The 19,395-nt window shown below is 41.3% G+C and overlaps 1 protein-coding gene and 1 long non-coding RNA gene across 2 annotated transcripts in view; one reads left to right on the top strand and one right to left on the bottom strand.

Moving 5' to 3' along the window:
* LOC131131927 (uncharacterized) overlaps positions 1-1,267 on the bottom strand; it is a 29,664-nt gene extending 28,397 nt beyond the window's left edge. The window contains exon 1 of the long non-coding RNA XR_009130276.2: positions 689-1,267. This is a non-coding gene — a long non-coding RNA (uncharacterized LOC131131927). The remainder of the gene's footprint in view (positions 1-688) is intronic.
* Positions 889-19,395, top strand: LOC131131926 (moesin a). The gene is made up of 12 exons (XM_058076981.2): positions 889-1,199; positions 11,337-11,420; positions 11,518-11,613; positions 11,678-11,952; positions 12,030-12,113; positions 14,122-14,268; positions 14,341-14,437; positions 14,507-14,670; positions 15,971-16,262; positions 16,733-16,825; positions 17,877-18,107; positions 18,546-19,395. The coding sequence occupies exons 1-12, from the start codon at positions 1,188-1,190 to the stop codon at positions 18,708-18,710; spliced, it is 1,740 nt and encodes a 579-aa protein (XP_057932964.2). The 5' UTR covers positions 889-1,187; the 3' UTR covers positions 18,711-19,395.

The following is a 19,395-nucleotide window of genomic DNA, read 5'->3' on the forward strand; positions in this document are numbered from 1 at the left end:
GGAAGTCCTTTTAACCACAGTGGAGTAGGAGTGCCTGGAGGCGGACGGTGGGTGAAATACATTAAAACAGACGCTTTTCGTGGAAAGCACAAAATTCAAATAAACACAGCTGAATAAGTGCAGATTCTGGAAGAACAGAAAGCTTTATGCGCTGGTTATCGTGTGGAGCTGCTCAAAAGGAATTCACAACTCAATACAAAGGGCCGAGTAATGAGTAATAGGTCCAATCTATTTTCTGTATCGCTTATCCTCACCAGGGTCGCGGGCATGCTGAAGCCTATCCCAGCTGTCTTTGAGCAAGAGGCGGGGTACACCCTGGACTGGTGGCCAGCCAATCACAGGGCACATATAGACAAACAACCATTCACACTCACATTCATACCTATGGACAATTTGGAGTCACCAATTAACCTAACATGCATGTTTTTGGAATGTGGGAGGAAACCGGAGTACCCAGAGTACCCGGAGAAAACCCACGCACACACGGGGATAACATGCAAACTCCACAGAGATGTGGAATCGAATCCGTGTCTCCTCGTCCACCGTGTTGCCCATAATAGGTAGGGGACCTATTATTATTACGTTTTTTTTATTTCAATTAAATTATGGCCAATTTTAAATTAACATACAAAGAAACCAAGTTTATTTGTCGTTCTACGTACATGTAATTGTAAGAGTTTGTACTCACTCTTTTGTCTCTCCTGAGGTTTTGAGGCCCAATGTGGATGTTTGTTTAATATTGTATGGATATGGCACACGTCATTGATCGGCGAGCTCTCGAAGGGAGTAGAAGTTTGGGGCCGGAGGCTGTGTGCGGCCATGATGATGCGGAGACAGCAGGCGGAGTCTGCGGGCTGCAAGCTTCTTTCTGTCTGGCTGCTGTCCTGTCATCGGCCTGGGTGTGGTTTGAGAGTCCGGGTACCGTTAGCAGGAAGCCGAGCTTTCGAGCTCATTTCACTTCGAAGGCGACACAAAAGACATATTTTCTCCGAAAGAGTTTTCTTCTCGTTTCTTCCAACTAGCAAACGAAAGGTAGCATCGTATTGGGCAGGAAAGCGTTAGATTGGCGCCGTTATTCTGATGGGAAAAAGTTTTCTGCTGGTTTCGCCGACTGCTCGTCTGTTCCATTCGTTTTTTTGCTGTGCTTTTTCCTTGTTTTAACCTGAAGCGGACCACTGAAAGCAAAGATGCCCAAAACGGTAAGTTTTTAAACCCCAACTATTCTTATGACGTAAACCCAAATCCCACATTGGCATAATCGTTTACCAAAGGGTAAATTAGCTATAATATAATACTATTTTTGTAACTGTGGCATTCATTAAGTTGTGGAAATGGAAAATCTTTTCAAATTAAAACGCGACGACGCGAAGACTTTCCGTTAGGCGAGTGCGCGTGCGCGCTCCCGCCCGAGTGTCTCCTAAAATGAGCGCCTTATAAATAAATCACGTCGTTCATTGAAGGCCTCCGAGCTACTTTGTATCACAAGCCAACTTTATACGTCTCCCCGCTAAGAACACGGCAGGATCTCCCGTCTCAAGAGAGTCTTTGTCTGGGGACGCTGCCCTCAAGCACCCCCCCCCCCCCCCGCACCAAACACTCCTCTCGGTAGCCATGGAGCTAATTCTTCCGGAAACCTCCCCTCCAGCCCGGCTAGCTAGCGGGGCTGCAGGGCTGAACTGGAAGCCATGGTTGGAGGTATCATGGGTGTGTAGTCCAGGTGTGCCTGAGATTAACATTCTCGTTAGATTGCAATGAACTTTAGCAACCTCTTGAACTGACATAGACGTGAACAATGAAGAGCACCTCTCCTCTTCATTGTTTGGGGTACACGCACGCACACACACACACACACACACACACTCTCTCTCTCTCTTTGTTTAAATCAAATAGCATGATGTTGTTTCTAAGCCTGCTGTCCCTTTGGTGAACATGAGCTAAAATGTTGCAGCTCAACACAGTTACAATACAGTCAAATATGCATTAGTTTTGAGCTATGATGTTTACTGACACAATGGGGCAATAAAAGGAACCGCTTGTTTCCTTTTTGGTACAAAAGTACATAGTTTTTTTATTTAAAGGTGTAAATGTCATGAGATCCCACCTTCTTAAATGTGAATATTTTTAATTTTTGTAATATATGAAAGCAGAACATCTTTGTGTTTTTGGCAAAACAGAATTCACTCACATTACTCTGACATTGAAAAGTAGTGATTGACATGTGTGCCTCTTTTTGGTATGCTGACCAAACCTCAAACGATTTGAGTTCCTTTAACATTGATTTGGCCTAAATAGGGTCTAACCAATGCTTTGATTAATCGAGTTAATTCAAGTTTCAGATTAATCGATTAAGAAAATAATCATCAGTCGCAGCCCAACATGTATTGGTTACATTCCTAGTCATTACTAACTTGAGAATAGAAAAACAGTCACTTCATGAGACAAGAGGGGTCAGCAACCTAATAATTGAGTTTCTACTATGTTACCTTGCATTGCTCCTCACCAGGCTTCACTCTTCTACACTCTGCAGCCCCGCCTCCCCCCACAGAGACAGAATGACTATGACTGACACAAGGTCTCTCTCTGTGATTCAATAGAACGTGTGAACTCTCTTCCTGTCTGTTTGGAGGTGGAAGACGAGGAAAACTGACACACATGCACAATGCATTGAAGTATTGAATGTATAGAAGCCAAAAAAATTATTGGGCTCTAATTTTGTGGCGCAGTCCACTCAGTAGTGATTTGGTTGAGTGTGCAGCCAATTTGGTAAATTAGTAGACTGGACTGGAATATTGTGACAAAATAGCTCGCCAAAGGTGCACTGAAAACTTTCCAGCTCCGACCTGGTCTATTCTTGGCGCAGGCGAAACGCAGCCTGCGCAGTGGTAAATTGGCTGACAGGCGCACAGTGCACACATATCACCAAAACCTCACAGGCGGATTTTTGCACACATTTCAGAGGAAAAAACATCCACTATTTCATGTAAATGGCGTACGTGGTGAATGATGCGCATGGTGGCCTCTGATGCGCAGAGGCAATGTGAGGCGTTCATTTCATTGGTTTTACACCCAGCTGTGTTAAACCCTCTCACACCTTCTCTCCTCCCTCGCCACTAGCACGAGTGGGAGGGATGGCGGCGTGGGTGCGCTGGCCAGACTGCGCTGCTCACAAAAGTGCAACGTGCGCTGCCCACACCCTGTTGGCATAGCGTATGAAATTAGAGCCTCATTTTTGAGTTCATTTTCATTTATTGTGTAATTAATTGTAATAATCTGGGAAAGACAGTTGACAGTTCATTTAAAGAAATGACTGGAAAGACTCAAAATAAATTTTATTTTTTGAGCACATTAGTTTATCAGCTTGAACATCAAACTTGATGTTCTTGTGTAGTAGGGGTGTATCAGTACATTTATTTGTAATCCAATTTTTTGATACAGAAATTTCGTTTTGGTGCAGAGGCGTACTGATTTCCCAAACAGTACAAATTTAGTGAGGCACGGGATTTGTGCCTGCATATATAAACATATACTGTGAAGCCCAGCGTTTGGCATACATGTGTCATGGCAAGAAGAATCCAAGAACACTCCAGTGAGAATTGCAGGATTCCATGATAGTACTTTGTATTCGTGAAAAAAGTAAACAAGGCATTGTGTTCATTTACTACTGTATCGAAAATGAACAAAACAGTGACCCGAAATTACACATTATGACAAATGTATTTTTGAAAAGTCAAGCTGAATTCTTGCAAAAATACCAACTGGAACACAGCAAAGACAAGGTTTGTATTAAGGTTGGGTGATATTTTTAATGTATCGGTATACTGGTATAGATTCTTCCAATGATAAGAAAATGACTTACTGGACATACCGATATAAAGGTTGGAATGGCGATAAACGCTGGCGAAAGTTCTGAATCTACTCTTACAGAGCATGAATGGAAGCTAGCATTGTTAGCTTGTGTGGTTGTGTGTGCACGACTCGGGCTCAATAAGTATATTTTCAACACATATTTTATAGCTGTAATGTAAGAAACGTTTTATAGTGCCTGGTGATGACATGGAAGTTCAGAGTGAAAAAATATGTTTATTTCTATGTTTATATTTCAACATAGGTCATTCATTCATTTACTCATTTTCTACCGTTTTTTCCTCACGAGGGTCGCGGGGGTGCTGGAGCCTATCCCAGCTGTCTTCGGGCGAAAGGCGGGGTACTGGACTGTTCGCCAGCCAATCACAGGGCACATATAGACAAACAACCATTCACACTCACATTCATACCTATGGACAATTTGGAGTCGCCAATTAACCTAGCATGTTTTTGGAATGTGGGAGGAAACCGGAGTACCCGGAGAAAACCCACGCATGCATGGGGAGAACATGCGAACTCCACACAAAGATGGCCGAGGGTGGAATTGAACCCTGGTCTCTTAGCTGTGAGTGGAATTGAACCCTGGTCTCCTAGCTGTGAGGTCTGTGCGCTAACCACTAGACCACCGTGCCGCCCAACATAGGTTGTCTTAACCGTAAATACATTCTCCACACACATAGAACAAAATATGAGCACTGTTTGCCCCATGTCTGCATGAACAAAACAAGAGTGTCATGCAAAATATCTTCCACATACAGTTGGAATTGCATGGTTGACTACATCTTCGTGACAAGCACAGGCATTACAGTTTGTTGAAGATTTAGTAGCAATGTGTGTAGGGGCTGACATCCCATTAGAAAAGTTGCCAGTTTGTTACCAACAAATATATGGCTTAAGGTTTGTAGCTTTTTATACAAAACTACAAAACTTTTTATACAAAACAAAAATTTTATATTGTCATACCGTGACTTATCCTAAAGATATCGTGATATATGCTAAGGTCCATATTGCCCAACTATTATTTGTATTTGGATGTATGAGATAATAAGTTGTAATAAGTTGTGCTTAAGTTTTAATTCCATTATTACGTCCAATATGTTAGACTTGTATAACTAATATGTCGCAGTAAAGCCGAAAACAACAGTGTTTACTGTGTTTTTTCGAGTAGGCATTTTTTTTTCTAAATATGTGACAAGATGACTTGTCTTTGTGACAACTATCTACACAAAGTGGAGCTAGGGTACTTTTGGCCTCCACAACAGAGGTCGGGTGGACTGTTTGCGGAGGTATTCACAGTCTCAAAAGGAACTTTTACAACCCGTTCACAAGCAATAAGAAACTACATGGTGCTATGTGGCTATATTGTATGGATGTGTTGCTTCAGTGTTACAAAAGAGGAAACTGGTCAAGAGGAAGGTCACTGGCCTTCATAATGGCAGAATAATTCTAAAAGATTTCCCTTGCAGTATCACAGATTGATGTGAACTAGTCTGAAAGATTGCTTCTACACACGGCAAAACAGAGCAAGCAAATCATGTAAAAGAAGGAAGCGAGATAAACTGATTTAGCAACAAGGTTCACTTTTTACCCAGTGAAAGTTGTCACAGCCACAGTCGGGTAGCTCACAGATAGGGACAAATTTGAACTTTATTTATTCATTTGTTTTTCATATATTTGGTATTTTAGTTATCTGCGTCAACCCCAACATCTCACAAAAGCAATTTCAAATGTCGCGCGCATCCTGCTGGCAAGCACATGAGTTTCTCAAGGAAGCCATGGTATGACTCAAATGTTCTGCTCTTACATCAGTTCCTTTCTGGTAATTTCCTCGCCTGTAACCTTATATGGACTTTCACATCATGGTCTAGCTGGTCTCCTCCCTGCTTCCCCCAGCCTACTCCTCACATGCAGTGCACCACTCAAGATTGCACTTTTTATCAGCCCTTAAAGTGTCATTTTATCACAGTGAAACTTGATCTGTTTTAGGAGTAAGAGTAATGTCCTTCTAAATAGGATTTCAAACAACAAGCTTTCGTTGGTTATAATCCAGAATGACCAATTTGACCAATTCTGTTAGTCTGGCAAAGCTCATGTAGTTTGTGTCAGTGTTACAAGTTCACACATCCACTATCACATCCATACTGTTAGCGTGACTTACCATTGCAGTTTCAAGCCTTGATATTGGCGGTTTGCTTGTTAGAAGGACAAACATTGAACAAGTGTGGCTATGGTGATTTGGTCAATGGAAAGACGTGGAGGTATGCTAGCAGGGGATTTCAGGAGGCTGTAGTGCACATAGCAGAGCAGATTAGCAGTTTGTTGCGATAGAGGTGCTGGAAAAAGTGAATGTTTTTTTACGCACATAGTCCGTTATTGATGTCTTTTCTTCTTTTTGGATTTAGTGAGACATTTAAGCTTCATTTACGCAAGTACTTTTGTCATCATTTGTGACATTTGGGTGAGTCCAATTCTTGCCTTTTCAGCTGCAATCAAACTGTCTAAAAATAGAAGTGAGTTGAGGTTTTGCCAAATGTTTGTTCAGTAAATTCTGGACATGATCTATTGACTCTACTCACACAAGAATAGCTAAGGTGCTTTCGGGAGTTCATTGAGCCAAGTAGATAGTAGACATGTTGGAGCACCAGCTTGGATGTAGATTGTAGAAGAGTTCAGAATGTTAACAACCGCCCAAACATAAGGGAGTTGTCTCTCTCTGGCACTACGATATGTCAGAGCAGATGGATACGCACATGTATGTATTTAAAAAACAATGGTCGTGGGAAAGACCCTTCCTTGCTTTGTAATGAAAGCTCATCCTCCCTTCCATCCCTACCTCTTCCCATCTGCTAGTTTGCACTCTTCAACTGGAGGGTTTCTTTCAACGTAACACTAGGCTGTTTTCAGCCCTCTGATGTAAACACATCTGGGTAGCAGACATACAACAATACACAAAGCCACCGAACCTTTTTTAAGCCAAATGTAGGTTCAACGCAGACTTATTAACAACTTTGTTTTGATTGTTTTACTGTTGGTTTGTTTGTTTTAGGATTATGGAAAACTACCAAAAATGTTGGTCCCAAGGAAGAACTGGATCGAGATGAAGTTGTCTAAACAATTCAATTATGACTGCTGAGTCATGCTCCAGAATATAAATGAGGGGAAAATTGTCATTACAAATAGGGCTGCTACGATTAGTCGACTAATCGCAATGATGTCGACTATTAATATAGTCAACAACTAATTTAATAGTGGGGTAGTCATTTTTTCATAGTCTTCTTTTTTTATTCTGTTTTTTCGCAAAAACCTTTATCATGACAACTATCTACTAGGCAGATCCCACTTCAACCAGTGTTTGATCCCAGACAAATTACGGAAAGAAAACCTAAAAAATAGACTTAAAGTATTTATTTTTGTGTTGTTTAGGCAAGTGCCTCAGCTGTTTGCGCTTCATGGTACACAATTAAACAAGTGTTTGTTGCTACAAGCACATTTCATTAAAGGTGTAATGAACTGTCATCTTAATTGCCTTTTTTAAATTTAGAATATATCTGAATATCTTCAAAATGATGGTTCGATAAGAGCAGCTTCATGTGCGATAGATTGTGTTTTACATTAAATTTACCTACAATGTGATACATATGTTTGTAAATACACAGGACTTGATGAAAACCGTTTCAATAGATGATAGTTACATGAGGCGTGGATGTTGATGGATGCTGGGAACTTTTTATTAAGAGAAATTCATGTTTCCATCAGATCTAAAAAAATGTCAGGATAAACTTAATAACTTCATCCCAGAATAAAACAACCAAGGCATGTGATTTCTTGACAGCGTATTGCAGTCATGGTAAAAGTAATAATAACGCAATCATAGCCATAAAAGCAACACAAATCATTCAACATTCATTCAACAGGTATTTGTCAAGTTCGCCAAGTAAGGCTTGGCCTCATATACACTGCTCACAAGAAGGATATTTCTGATACATTTAGGATAAACCTAAAATGTACTACTGTATACATTTTACAGGTGAACTTAATTTGAGCTTCTCTAATTTTGAATGCACTTGTCCAACCTGTTCAGTATGTAACTTTCTTTTGGTAGTTGTGCATACCGCAAACTCTTTGTGAGTAGCATATATGATAGAAAGTGTAATTTAGGCAGCTTACAGTGTAGAGTTGGCGTGTAGAAATGATGAGGACGAAGGCATGGAAACATGGCACGTGGGCTGAGAGGACGCTAAGAATAGCGTGGGCGACACACCCTAACACAACCAGAGAATGTAGCCAAGCACTTCCTTTTTCATGGAACATTGGCCGTTCGGGCTCAGGAAATGAAGCAGCTGAAAGGTCGGCAGGGTCATCAGGAGCTAAAGTGAAATTTGAAATAGTTTCTTGTGGACATATTAGTCTCATGATGATTCTGTAGCTGCTCGGTGTCCACCCACTACAGCAACTGCTGGCGATGACAGGAAGTGACAGAGAGACAAGTGTCCTGAGCTGTAAATGGGGTTCTGCTGACATGAATGGGAAAGAACGCAACTCTCGTCAGCCCCTGCAAATACTGGGAAATAATGCGTACCATTGTTGTTGAGGGCAGACGTGGGCCTCGGCCTGCACAGTTATTCCCAATAGGCATGTGCGCTGCTGTTTTCATCATCTCTAAGAGGACAGTTTGAAATGAGAATCTGCAACAATGAGGTTTTTTTATATTTGGATGACCACATTGACAGCTTGAATAAATGCAATGATGAACTTTACTACTGCAAGTTCAAAAATTACTTTCCCTACTTTTCAAAAACATGAAAGAAAGATTCCTGCATTAACGTATGATATGAGCTCAGTGCATTCTGTACTTAGCAGGAAGTTTCTCAGTGGTTACAAACTAGCTGCAAATAGGTGTATTTGTGTGTTCCTGGCTCAGTGCATAGCACTGAGCTGCTTGATACATGACAGGATGTAGGCCACTCTCCTGAGGGTGAAGCAGAAAAAGGCCTCACAAGGCCTCGTCACCAGAGGATGTGGTTACTTCCTGTAGATAAGTTCTATACTGAGGCCTAGCCAGACGGGCACATTAATTGTTTCATACGCATGCTCATGGAGTCTGTTTGACGGAAAAATATCATTATTCACTTGTAAGCTATGTCGGTCACAGTGTGGAAGTTGTTTTGTGTGTGCAGACGTGAGCAGTTGAATGATCCCCATTTTCCTAAGTACAGTAGGTACATTCCGTTACTGTTATGTTTGGGGACCACCAGCGAATTATGAAAAAGCACGAGTCATTGTCATTTAACTGGTACACAATCACAGTGTATTCAACGAGGGCTGAAAAGTACAAAACACCTTTACAAAAAGCAGGCCAAATTACAGTTATACCACACTAGCCACGTTTACATGAGGAGTTTTTCTCTTTCCGAATGGAATCTTTACGAATGACCTTTCCGAAAACAATGGTATACATGGAAAGGAATATTCCAATCTCTTGTCTACATGTGCTGCTATAATCAAACAAGTCGTCATAGTCAATGAGGCATGCGCAGTAAACCTCAACATCACGTGATACTGACTTCCCCGAGTTTTTCTTTTCTTGTTGGAATAACTTCTTATTACGAGTTTTTCGTTCATCCAGTCTTGAAATTAGTTTGGATCAAAACCAAACTTTCCGCAGCAGTCCACTGCCGATTGCTCGTCTCCATTTTTAAAACTGAAGAAGGTCTCGAGCTGTGTGTTACGTCATATATGAGCATGCACTGAAAGAACGCACCCGGGATCAATTTAAACATATTAAATATTTGAATATTTTATAATTAAACTCGGGACATGTTTTATATAGATATATATTTTCTTTTTTAATAAAAGTGGACTTGTGAATGGCGTATAGAAGGGTTTGGATTCTGTTCCACAGATGGCGCTAATGCACACCAAAGCTGCTTGCCAACCACCAATAAACAACAGAAGAAGAAAAACACCACGAAGAAGATTGGGATTGGATTGGGGAAAGGAATATTCCACCCCGTGAATCCGATTACATATTCATTCGGATTGGCACTTTTCTTTCGGAATGAGCTGTAACCAAAGGTTAAATTCTTTCCATTTGAGCAAATAAACCGAATGCAATTGGAATATTTGGGTCTATGTATACATGGCTACTGAAGGGTTGCCAAATCTTATAGGAATGATAACGTTTGGACCAATCAGCTCCGGGGGGTTATACACTTCTTTCTGGTTTATCATTGTAGCTGAGAAGTGCAATACACAAAACAATAAGAAAAACAAATTACAATTAGACGGCATACTATTTCCTAAGGCACAGAACTTCATGAAAATGAAGTGACACTTTGATATAATTTAAATAATGTTGTTATAGAAATGTGTCCTGTATACAAAGTACTTATTGAGAGTCCTGGGTTATGATTGGACAGGTGCATACAAGCTTGCTGTTGGCTACCCTGTGATAGCATCGCTGTCTCAGGCTGGACACACAATGTAGAGTTTTGAAGACAAGCCAATGATAACAAGAGGGCAAGACTGAAAACTGACACTTCAAAAAGTAAGTTGGCATGAAGCCAGTACAAATGGGTAAAAGATGCCAGAAAGTTGAATGAGTTTGAAAGGTGAGCTATCACACGCTGGCATAGATAGGCTTTGCATGTGACAAGCTATCTTCAATGAACTACACATTTTAACAACAATTTGTACCATAATAAGTAACACAGTGACTATCAACATAAACATGACAAAGAGAGTCGCAACAAGTGCCAACACAGCGGAAAGGCAATTCCAGTGCATGTTTTTCAAAATAAAGTGCAGTTAAAAAAAACTTTTTATGATTTTTGTTTTCAAACTAGTTTGTGGTCACTATTTGAGTAGATAATAAGCTATGTAGCATACGCAGTATATACATTCATACAATATATTAATTAACATTGTTTTCATAAATGTGTATAAATAGTGGGATTTCTAACAGTGCTACATGTATGCTGTACATCAGGGATCCATGCTGTGTTTTTATGGCACAATAAGGAACTTTTGGAGGCACGCCCCAGCCGCAAGCCTCTTGTGACTGCTTGTTGATGAGTGAATGCATGACAAAAGAAACACTTTGCGCGCAGGAATTCGGAGTAGAGTTACAATGCATACAAACAAAAAAAATGATTTTAGCCCATGAATGGGACAGCACTTACGTCATAGAGAATAGTCATCTTTCTTCCATCACTGCAGTATCCATCTGATAACATAGCTACTTAGCACGATGTCACCGAATGCAGCTGCACAAGCTGTACAAGCTAGCTTGTAAAAAACTTATTAATCTTTCTTTTTTTTGCTGATATTGGGTTGATACCGATATCAAATTGGGACACCCCTAATTTCTATATTCTTGTGGGACATATAATTCAGCAATTATGCCAAGAATCTGTACTTGTTTTAGTTCATGTGATTGTGGTTTCATTCATTTTATTTGCTGTCTACTTTAGATTAGTGTGCGAGTCACCACGATGGATGCAGAACTGGAGTTTGCCATCCAGCCCACTACAACAGGAAAACAACTATTTGACCAAGTAGGAGAACTGAAAGCCATTTTCAATTGCCCCAGAAGTACCCGTTTTTTGTGGTGTACTGTTTTAAAGATCTGTGATTTTTTTTCAATGGTTTCAGGTGGTGAAGACCATCGGGCTGCGGGAAGTTTGGTACTTTGGACTCCAGTACCAGGATACAAAGGGTTTATCCACATGGCTCAAGCTCAATAAGAAGGTGAGTTCTTCATTGATTTGCTCTTGGGTTGAATATTTGACCCATACTTTCATTTTGATTTCAGGTCACGGCCCAAGATGTGAGGAAGGAGAGCCCTCTGCTGTTTAAGTTCCGTGCCAAGTTCTTTCCTGAGGATGTGTCAGAGGAATTAATCCAGGATGCCACCCAGAGGCTTTTCTTCCTGCAGGTGAAGGAGGGAATCCTCAATGATGATATCTACTGCCCCCCAGAGACAGCAGTCCTCCTGGCCTCCTATGCAGTGCAAGCCAAATATGCGGACTACAACAAGGAAGTCCACACACTAGGTTATCTTTCTAATGAGCATCTGCTCCCGCAGAGGTAACGCGAATACACAAGACACGTACGTACAGAACTCTTGTGGTTGTATCAGGATTTTTATTCCTCTGTGTTGGCAGAGTTCTGGACCAGCACAAACTCAGCAAAGACCAGTGGGAGGAGAGGATTCAAGTGTGGCATGAAGAACACAAAGGAATGATGAGGTAATCGGTTACTTTTTCTTCTCATTCTCATAAGATAAGACGTTCCCAGCTGATTATACTGATATCTTGGACTCTGTGTACCGTATGTACCAAACTATGTCTTCCTTCCTTTGGATGTCTCCTACAATGGTCTGGCATGACATTGGTGTAGTCATTCAAAATATGAATATCAAGGTGACCGAAAAGTCAAGTTGTTGTTACCATAAGCTATGCGAGTACTGAAACATTTCCAAACCACTATCATTAGCTGACAGCTAGGTTAACTAATGCATGTGTGTGTCACACGGGCCGTACTTCATGTACTCAAAGCAGAATGTTCACAGCACATTCAAATGTTGGCCCTATAGGCAGCCAAGGAACCCGTCGCATACAGTTCCTTTTACTGACTTCTGAATGACCGAATCAATGTGAAATTACACCTAATGCTGACATTTTAAGTAAAATGGGTGAGGTTCTAATTATTTTGTGTCTAATGATGTGTTAAAAACAAATCCAGACACCAGGCAATACCAGATGAATGTTATCCCCCACGTTACCACAGTGGGATACAAATGCACTTTATCCCACATGAGACACCCACATGTACACTCTCAGTGATATTGTCAAAGTCACAATAAAAGCAGGGAACACCCTGGACAGATCACCATACAATCACAGAGTTGCAGACAAACCAATGGACGGGAACTTTTGATCATCAAAATATACCAGAATATGCCATCAGAATACACCAGCCAACGTGACTGGCGCTTTGTGTCCTTCTTTCTTTCATACACTCCCACAGGACAGCAACCTATTTGTGGCAGTGCTGGGTTCATGGGGGTAACAGCAGACAGCAGTGATTTTGCTGTACCCTTATCCCTCACTACTTTGTCGCATTATCACAGGTTTTCAAAATATATTCATTCATAAATCATCGCTGTTTCATGGTGGAATATAACATACTATTAGTTTATGTATTTATTTTGTGTTGCCTAAATGAAGCACTTTGAACTAAATACAAATAAGACATTCAGAATACATTGTGGTGATATTGTGGTAACATTCTATACTGGTCACAGCCGCACGGTGATCAAGTTGTTAGCATGTTGGCCACACAGTCAGGAGATCAGGAATACATGCATGTCAGGTTAATTGGTAACTCTAACTTGTCCATAGGTATGAATGTGAGGGTGAATGGTTGTTTGTCTATATGTGCCCTGTGATTGGCTGGCCACCAGTCCAGGGTGTACCCCGACTCTCGCCCCAAGACAGATGGGATGGGCTCCACCATACCCCCACGAGGATAAGCGGCATAGAAAACGGATGGATGGACATACTGGTCACTTGGTGTCTGTAATGTTACATGGATGATACAAGAAAGGAAGTAACCACAATGTGCTTACGAGTTCATGGCTTCACTTCTCTTCACGCTATTTCATTCTTCTGCTGTTTTGTGGTCGAATAGTTGTCAAGAAATAAGCACATTAAAGTATATATTTACTCCTCAAACATCTTAAAAGTTGTTTATAAAAACAACACAGGAAAATAAGAGTTTGATGATAAAACTACATGAAACTGTTCAAAGACAACAACGGCATCACCGACTTCTTCCCTTATTCTTCGTGATTGCGACAGATCCACAGCCAGTGTAATCTAGTTGGTCCCCTACTAGCACTGGCACACATTTAATGTGACGCACAAGCACAGGTTTTATTTACAGTTTGTCTTCAATGGCTTATTTTCTCTGATTGTCCCTATATTGGGTGATATGAATGAGATGTGGGTGTTGTTTCATGTCTGGGACTTCTATTTAGGAGGCCGTACACAAGTTTTCCATACTCTAAGTGTGAAAATATTTAAAGATATTTAAAGATTTAAAGAACCCTACTTTGTGGAAACTCGTTTATCACGATAGAAACTGATACCACAAAAATTAGGAAAAAAACTAAAAGAAACAAAGGGATTACAGTACTTAGAATGCTGCAGCATTTGGATGACTGGAATTAAAAGACATATTTTGTGTCTACAGAGAGGAATCCATGATGGAGTACCTGAAAATTGCCCAAGACCTTGAGATGTATGGAGTCAACTACTTCAACATCAAAAATAAGAAAGGAACAGAGCTGTGGCTGGGAGTGGATGCATTGGGACTCAACATTTACGAACAGAATGATAAGTAAGCAAAGATGTGCAAGGTATGTATAGGTCGCTTTACGTCACCAATACTGAACATGCATGTATTTAACAGAATGACACCCAAAATTGGATTCCCCTGGAGCGAAATCAGGAATATTTCCTTCAACGACAAGAAGTTTGTCATCAAACCAATTGACAAGAAAGCACCAGTATGTTGCCTTTTTTAAATTAAAAGCTCATTGCATGATCACAGTTACAAATCTTATATGTGTTTTCAGGACTTTGTGTTTTACGCTCCGAGGCTGCGCATCAACAAGCGCATTCTGTCTCTCTGCATGGGAAATCACGAGCTGTATATGCGTCGCCGCAAGCCAGACACCATTGAAGTACAGCAGATGAAGGCTCAGGCTCGGGAGGACAAGAATCTCAAGAAGATGGAACGGTAATCACTACACTCAAAAAAATCCCTCAAAACCTCACATCATTAAGTGGGGGTGTCACAACCCTCAGTTCACAAGACGATACATGAGACAAGATTTCATCAGTACTTTTAAAGGGGACCCATTATACTCATTTTTTGATCCTTTGTATTGGAGTATGGAACAGCCAGCACACAAAGCGTTCTAGTTCTTCCAGAATCTGCACCTATTCAGCTGTATTTCTTTGGATTTCGTAGTTCCCGCGAAAATGGTCTGTTTTAATGTATTCCACCCACTCTGCTGTGGTAGGTCACACTGCCAAGGGCATAGAAACGCTTCCTGTTTGTGCCGCTAACTATTTAGGAGTTAATAAACAGCATGAAAGCTGATCAATTTGGGCAATTGTGGGGCAAAGTGGGCAATTTTGCCCACTGCCAATGCATATAAAGACTTGCGGTTTGCGTCGCCAACTTTATAGGAGTTGATAAACAGCAATTTTTTTTCATGTCCACTATGAACATACAGCTATACTTGTTGGATCCCGGATCTGAGAGCAAGAGAACAAGAGCGTACAGTCCAAAGTTTCTCAAGGAAAGAGGTCACTTCAAGACAGCTCTCAGACGTCTCTCAAATGTTAAAGCATTTTAGCATTAGCATTTTAGCAAAATGCTAAAGCATTTTAGCAAAATGCTAAAGCATTTTAGCGCAGGCTTTGTCGGCTAATCCAGCTGCATAATGGCACATGTTCACAAACAGTCCAGTGTGAAATGCCGTTAACAGATTAAAATGCATTTATTTTGTTGGTAGGGAATCAGGATCTCCAACGACTTGTGCCTGATGGTGGCGTCTTTAGGAATTGTAAACAAATGCGGTCCTTTTCAAGGTATTGCTAGTAAGTAAACAGCGGAGCAGCGCTTGGGGGAGGGCAGGGAAGCAGAGCTTGGGGGAAGGCAGAGAGTTGATATATAAGAGAAATCCGCTCCTCTCTGACGTCACAAAGGAACGGTTTTACCATGCTTTTTCAAAAGTGTTTTGAGCCATTCCAAATGCGCAAACCTCATTATCCGAAACATTGGCCTGGGGCCTGGGGCCTGGGACCTGGTGCCCACAGACTTTTTTTTCTGAAGGAGTCAAGTTTTTATTTTGGGAGATATTGTGTTGTGACCTATATTTAAGGTATGCCATGCAGGCAGCCCTAATGTAGCTAGGATGAGCCACAATTTATCAACATTATTGTATATTATTTATCCATATTTGTGTTGAGTCACAGAAGCCCTGCATGCGATAAATGGTCCACATCTCATTCATTATCTCATTTTTTAGAGCCCTACTGGACAATGAAAAGAGGAAAAGGGAAGCTGCAGAGAAGGAAAAAGAGAAAATTGAAAAAGAAAAAGAGGAATTAATGGAACGGTTAAGGCAGATTGAGGAGCAGACCAAAAAGGCACAACAAGAGCTGGAGGAGCAAACACTGAGGGCTCTGGAGTTGGAACAGGAGAGGAAGCGAGCTCAGGAGGAGGCTGAGCGTTTGGAGGCGGATCTTAAAGGCGCAGAGGATGCCAAGATGGCTCTGTTGCAGCAGTCAGAAAACCAGATGAAGAACCAAGAGCACCTGGTCAGTTGCATGATGTACTTCGGTCATACATTTCTGTATTTTTGTATACACTATCCATAATTTGGAACACCAGTTATTGATTGAAATTCAAGTCGTTAAAGTCCAATGAATATCTTCAAATGGTACAAAGGTAAGTGGTGTGAAGTGCCAGAGGTTAAAAAAAGTAAGGTACTCAAAACAGAAAAATAAATGACAAAATATTGAGACGTTAGGAGGAATGCACCGTAAATGAGATTGGCCTATAACTGATACTGATCAATTGATTTAGGATGAGAGCTATTGGCCACGGGCGCCATTACACAATTCCAAGGGCCCCTGGCAAATAGGTAATTATTTTAAAAAAAAAGGATTGAGCGGATTGTCTTTTTTTGCATTATTTATGGGAAACAATTTCTGTACTATTTGACACAAGCCTAAATTTTATTTAATGCATGTTTTTGAGTAAACAAAAACAAGGATGATGTTTTTAGGCCACCGAGTTAGCAGAGCTGACGTCTAAGATTTCCCTCCTGGAGGATTCCAAGAAGAAGAAGGAAGAGGAGGCAACGCTGTGGCAACATAAGGTCTGCTTCTTCTTCAACAGATCCCAAAAAATAGATGGCATCTTCCACTGTGTACAGCAGGGATGTCGGCCTGCAAGTCATTTAATTGAATTTCATTGTTATTGGCCCTCAGCATAAAAATAACAACTAATTAGATAGATGGATGAATGGATGGATGGATAGATAGATTGATTGATTATTAGATTTGGACTAAATTGCTGTGTCACTGTGGTTAGAGCACAGGCCACACAGCTAGGATACCCCGAGTTCGATTCCACCCTCAGGCGTCTCTGTCTCGGCCATCTCTGTGTGGAGTTTCGAGAAGTCCGGTTTCCTCCCACATTCCAAAAACATGCTAGGTGAATTGGCCACTCCAAATTGTCCATAGGTATGAATGTGAGTGTGAATGGTTGTTTGTCTATATGTGCCCTGTGATTGGCTGGCCACCAGTCCAGGGTGTACCCCGCCTCTCGCCCGAAGACAGCTGGGATAGTTTCCTTACCCCGGCGACCCTCGCGAGGATAAGCGGTATAAAATGAATGAATGCTTTGTCACTTATAACACAAAGCCAAAGCCACATTTACACTTGGATGCATTTTGCCTCTTTTGCGTCCCGCAAGTCGCCAGGGCAATGTGTGACATTCTGCTGTGTTATGCAATTGCACGCCATCAAAAATGGTGTGCATTGGCATAAAATGTCCACGCTCACGTCCAACTTCTTTACACCAAGTGCTGTGCATGAGTAGTAGTACGTGCGGCGCACATTTATAAGCTAGGGACCTTCAAGATATTGAACTCCAGATAAGTCTTTTGTGACCTCTTCGGACCTCATCTGTACACTTGGGATTTTTTCACACAAGCCCATTACATAACACTATGTAGATACATATTATATGTATAGTTATGTTGTTAATTTTTTGTTTATTCAAATAATGGAATGTATGGGAAATAGTGGCTTAGCATACATTAGCTTTAGCATCTTTGATGTATCAAATGTATCAAAGTTGACCATTGTGTCAAATATTGTCAGCACATAAATGGTCATTTTTAACTGATTGCTTCATTCCCTCAGGCCACCATGGTGCAGCAGGACTTGGAGAAGACCAAAGAAGAGCTCAAAAACAAAGTGACGGTGGCCCACGTTCAGGAGCCCCTTAACACCGAGAACGAGCACGATGAGAACGACGAAAGCAGTGCAGAGGCCAGTGCCGAGTTCACGTCTGCTGCCACGTACAAGGATCGTAGTGAGGAGGAGCGCATGACCGAAGCGGAGAAGAATGAACGTTTGCAGAAACATCTCCTGGTGAGTCTGTCTTGTGTTGTAGTAGTTTAGAATCTTTAGGTAAAGAATTCAGTGCAATCAGTGAGGCAAGCTGGACAACACACGTAGTACAAAATAGAATGGCAGTCTGTACACACGTACGGCCAGAAGATGGCAGCAAATGACCATGGAGTTTACAGTGTTGGAGCCAGGGCCCGTGGTATGCAACAAAGCCAGTGTTGAAAATGGCTGGTCGAGAGGGCTCTACATATGGAATGTATTTACAAGGTCAACTGGTTTTCTATGCTCTAACCTGAAAATATTGCTTTTGAAAATAAGGAATCCTACTACGGGGAACTTCACTTATCATGGTTGGGTGTGGAACTAATTCACCGCGATAACAAGGAATTGCTGGATCAGCAATGGTTAGTCAATCCACATCGAGAGGAAATGCCAACTCTGTCATGTCTCTCATTCCAGGCTTTAAGCTCAGAACTGGCCAATGCTCGAGATGAGACCAAGAAGACAGTGAACGACATCATCCACGCTGAGAACATGCGAGCGGGACGAGACAAGTACAAGACCCTCAGACAGATCCGGTCAGGGAACACCAAGCAGCGTATTGATGAGTTTGAATGCATGTGATATGGCTGCCAGCCATATGGCACGGCAGGTCGTGGGTCACTCAGCTCTAAGTCTCCTCCCAATGAATCAGCTTCCAAACAGCACAATGTCCAAACGTGGAAAACGCCATTTGCTAGCTTCCTAACGCTGACTTTAGGCGCGCCACTGGTGGATAAGGGACATATTATATTTTAGAACACTTTTCAACCTTATCAGTGATCGACCACATTTCCAGAGCCACATTTTGTCATTGTGAGCTAAGATTTCTGTTACATTCTTGTATCGTCCCTTCAAAATAAAAGACCCCAAGGCCAGTTTTAACGCTGTGCCTGTTAGATATGTATTTCTGCTGTAATCATGCAATCTGCATTTTTCTGATTATATTCATGATCCCATGATGAATACAGCTGGTGATTGTTTTGCTGCATCAGCATCAACTGATTCTTTTTACAATTGGGGAAAAGAGCAAACTCGTGCAAACCCAAAAACATTTGAGTTATTTGTGGTGTTGAATTGGAAGACAACTGAACATCAAGTTTGAACATCAGAGTGAACCTCTGAGTTTAGAGTTAGGCTTTTAGTTTTTCATGTATGAGCTTTTAATCAAATAGTTTTGTTATTACTGATGGCTGCAGATTTTCTTTCCGACAATGCAAACATCCTACAGTATGTCTTCTGTAAAATGGAATAAAAAAGCTGAAATGTC

The sequence above is a fragment of the Doryrhamphus excisus genome, linkage group LG1 (genome assembly GCF_037039965.1).
Source record: "Doryrhamphus excisus strain RoL-2023G ecotype Guam linkage group LG1, RoL_Dexc_Guam_v1.1, whole genome shotgun sequence".
NCBI lineage: Eukaryota > Metazoa > Chordata > Actinopteri > Syngnathiformes > Syngnathidae > Doryrhamphus > Doryrhamphus excisus.

What these genes read in the sequence shown, in the direction of transcription:
- LOC131131926 (XM_058076981.2), top strand. An exon ending in ATTTACGAACAGAATGATAA is followed by an intron (nt 14,269 to 14,340) that starts GTAAGCAAAGAT and finishes TGTATTTAACAG; the next exon opens with AATGACACCCAAAATTGGAT. An exon ending in CAACGCTGTGGCAACATAAG is followed by an intron (nt 16,826 to 17,876) that starts GTCTGCTTCTTC and finishes TCATTCCCTCAG; the next exon opens with GCCACCATGGTGCAGCAGGA.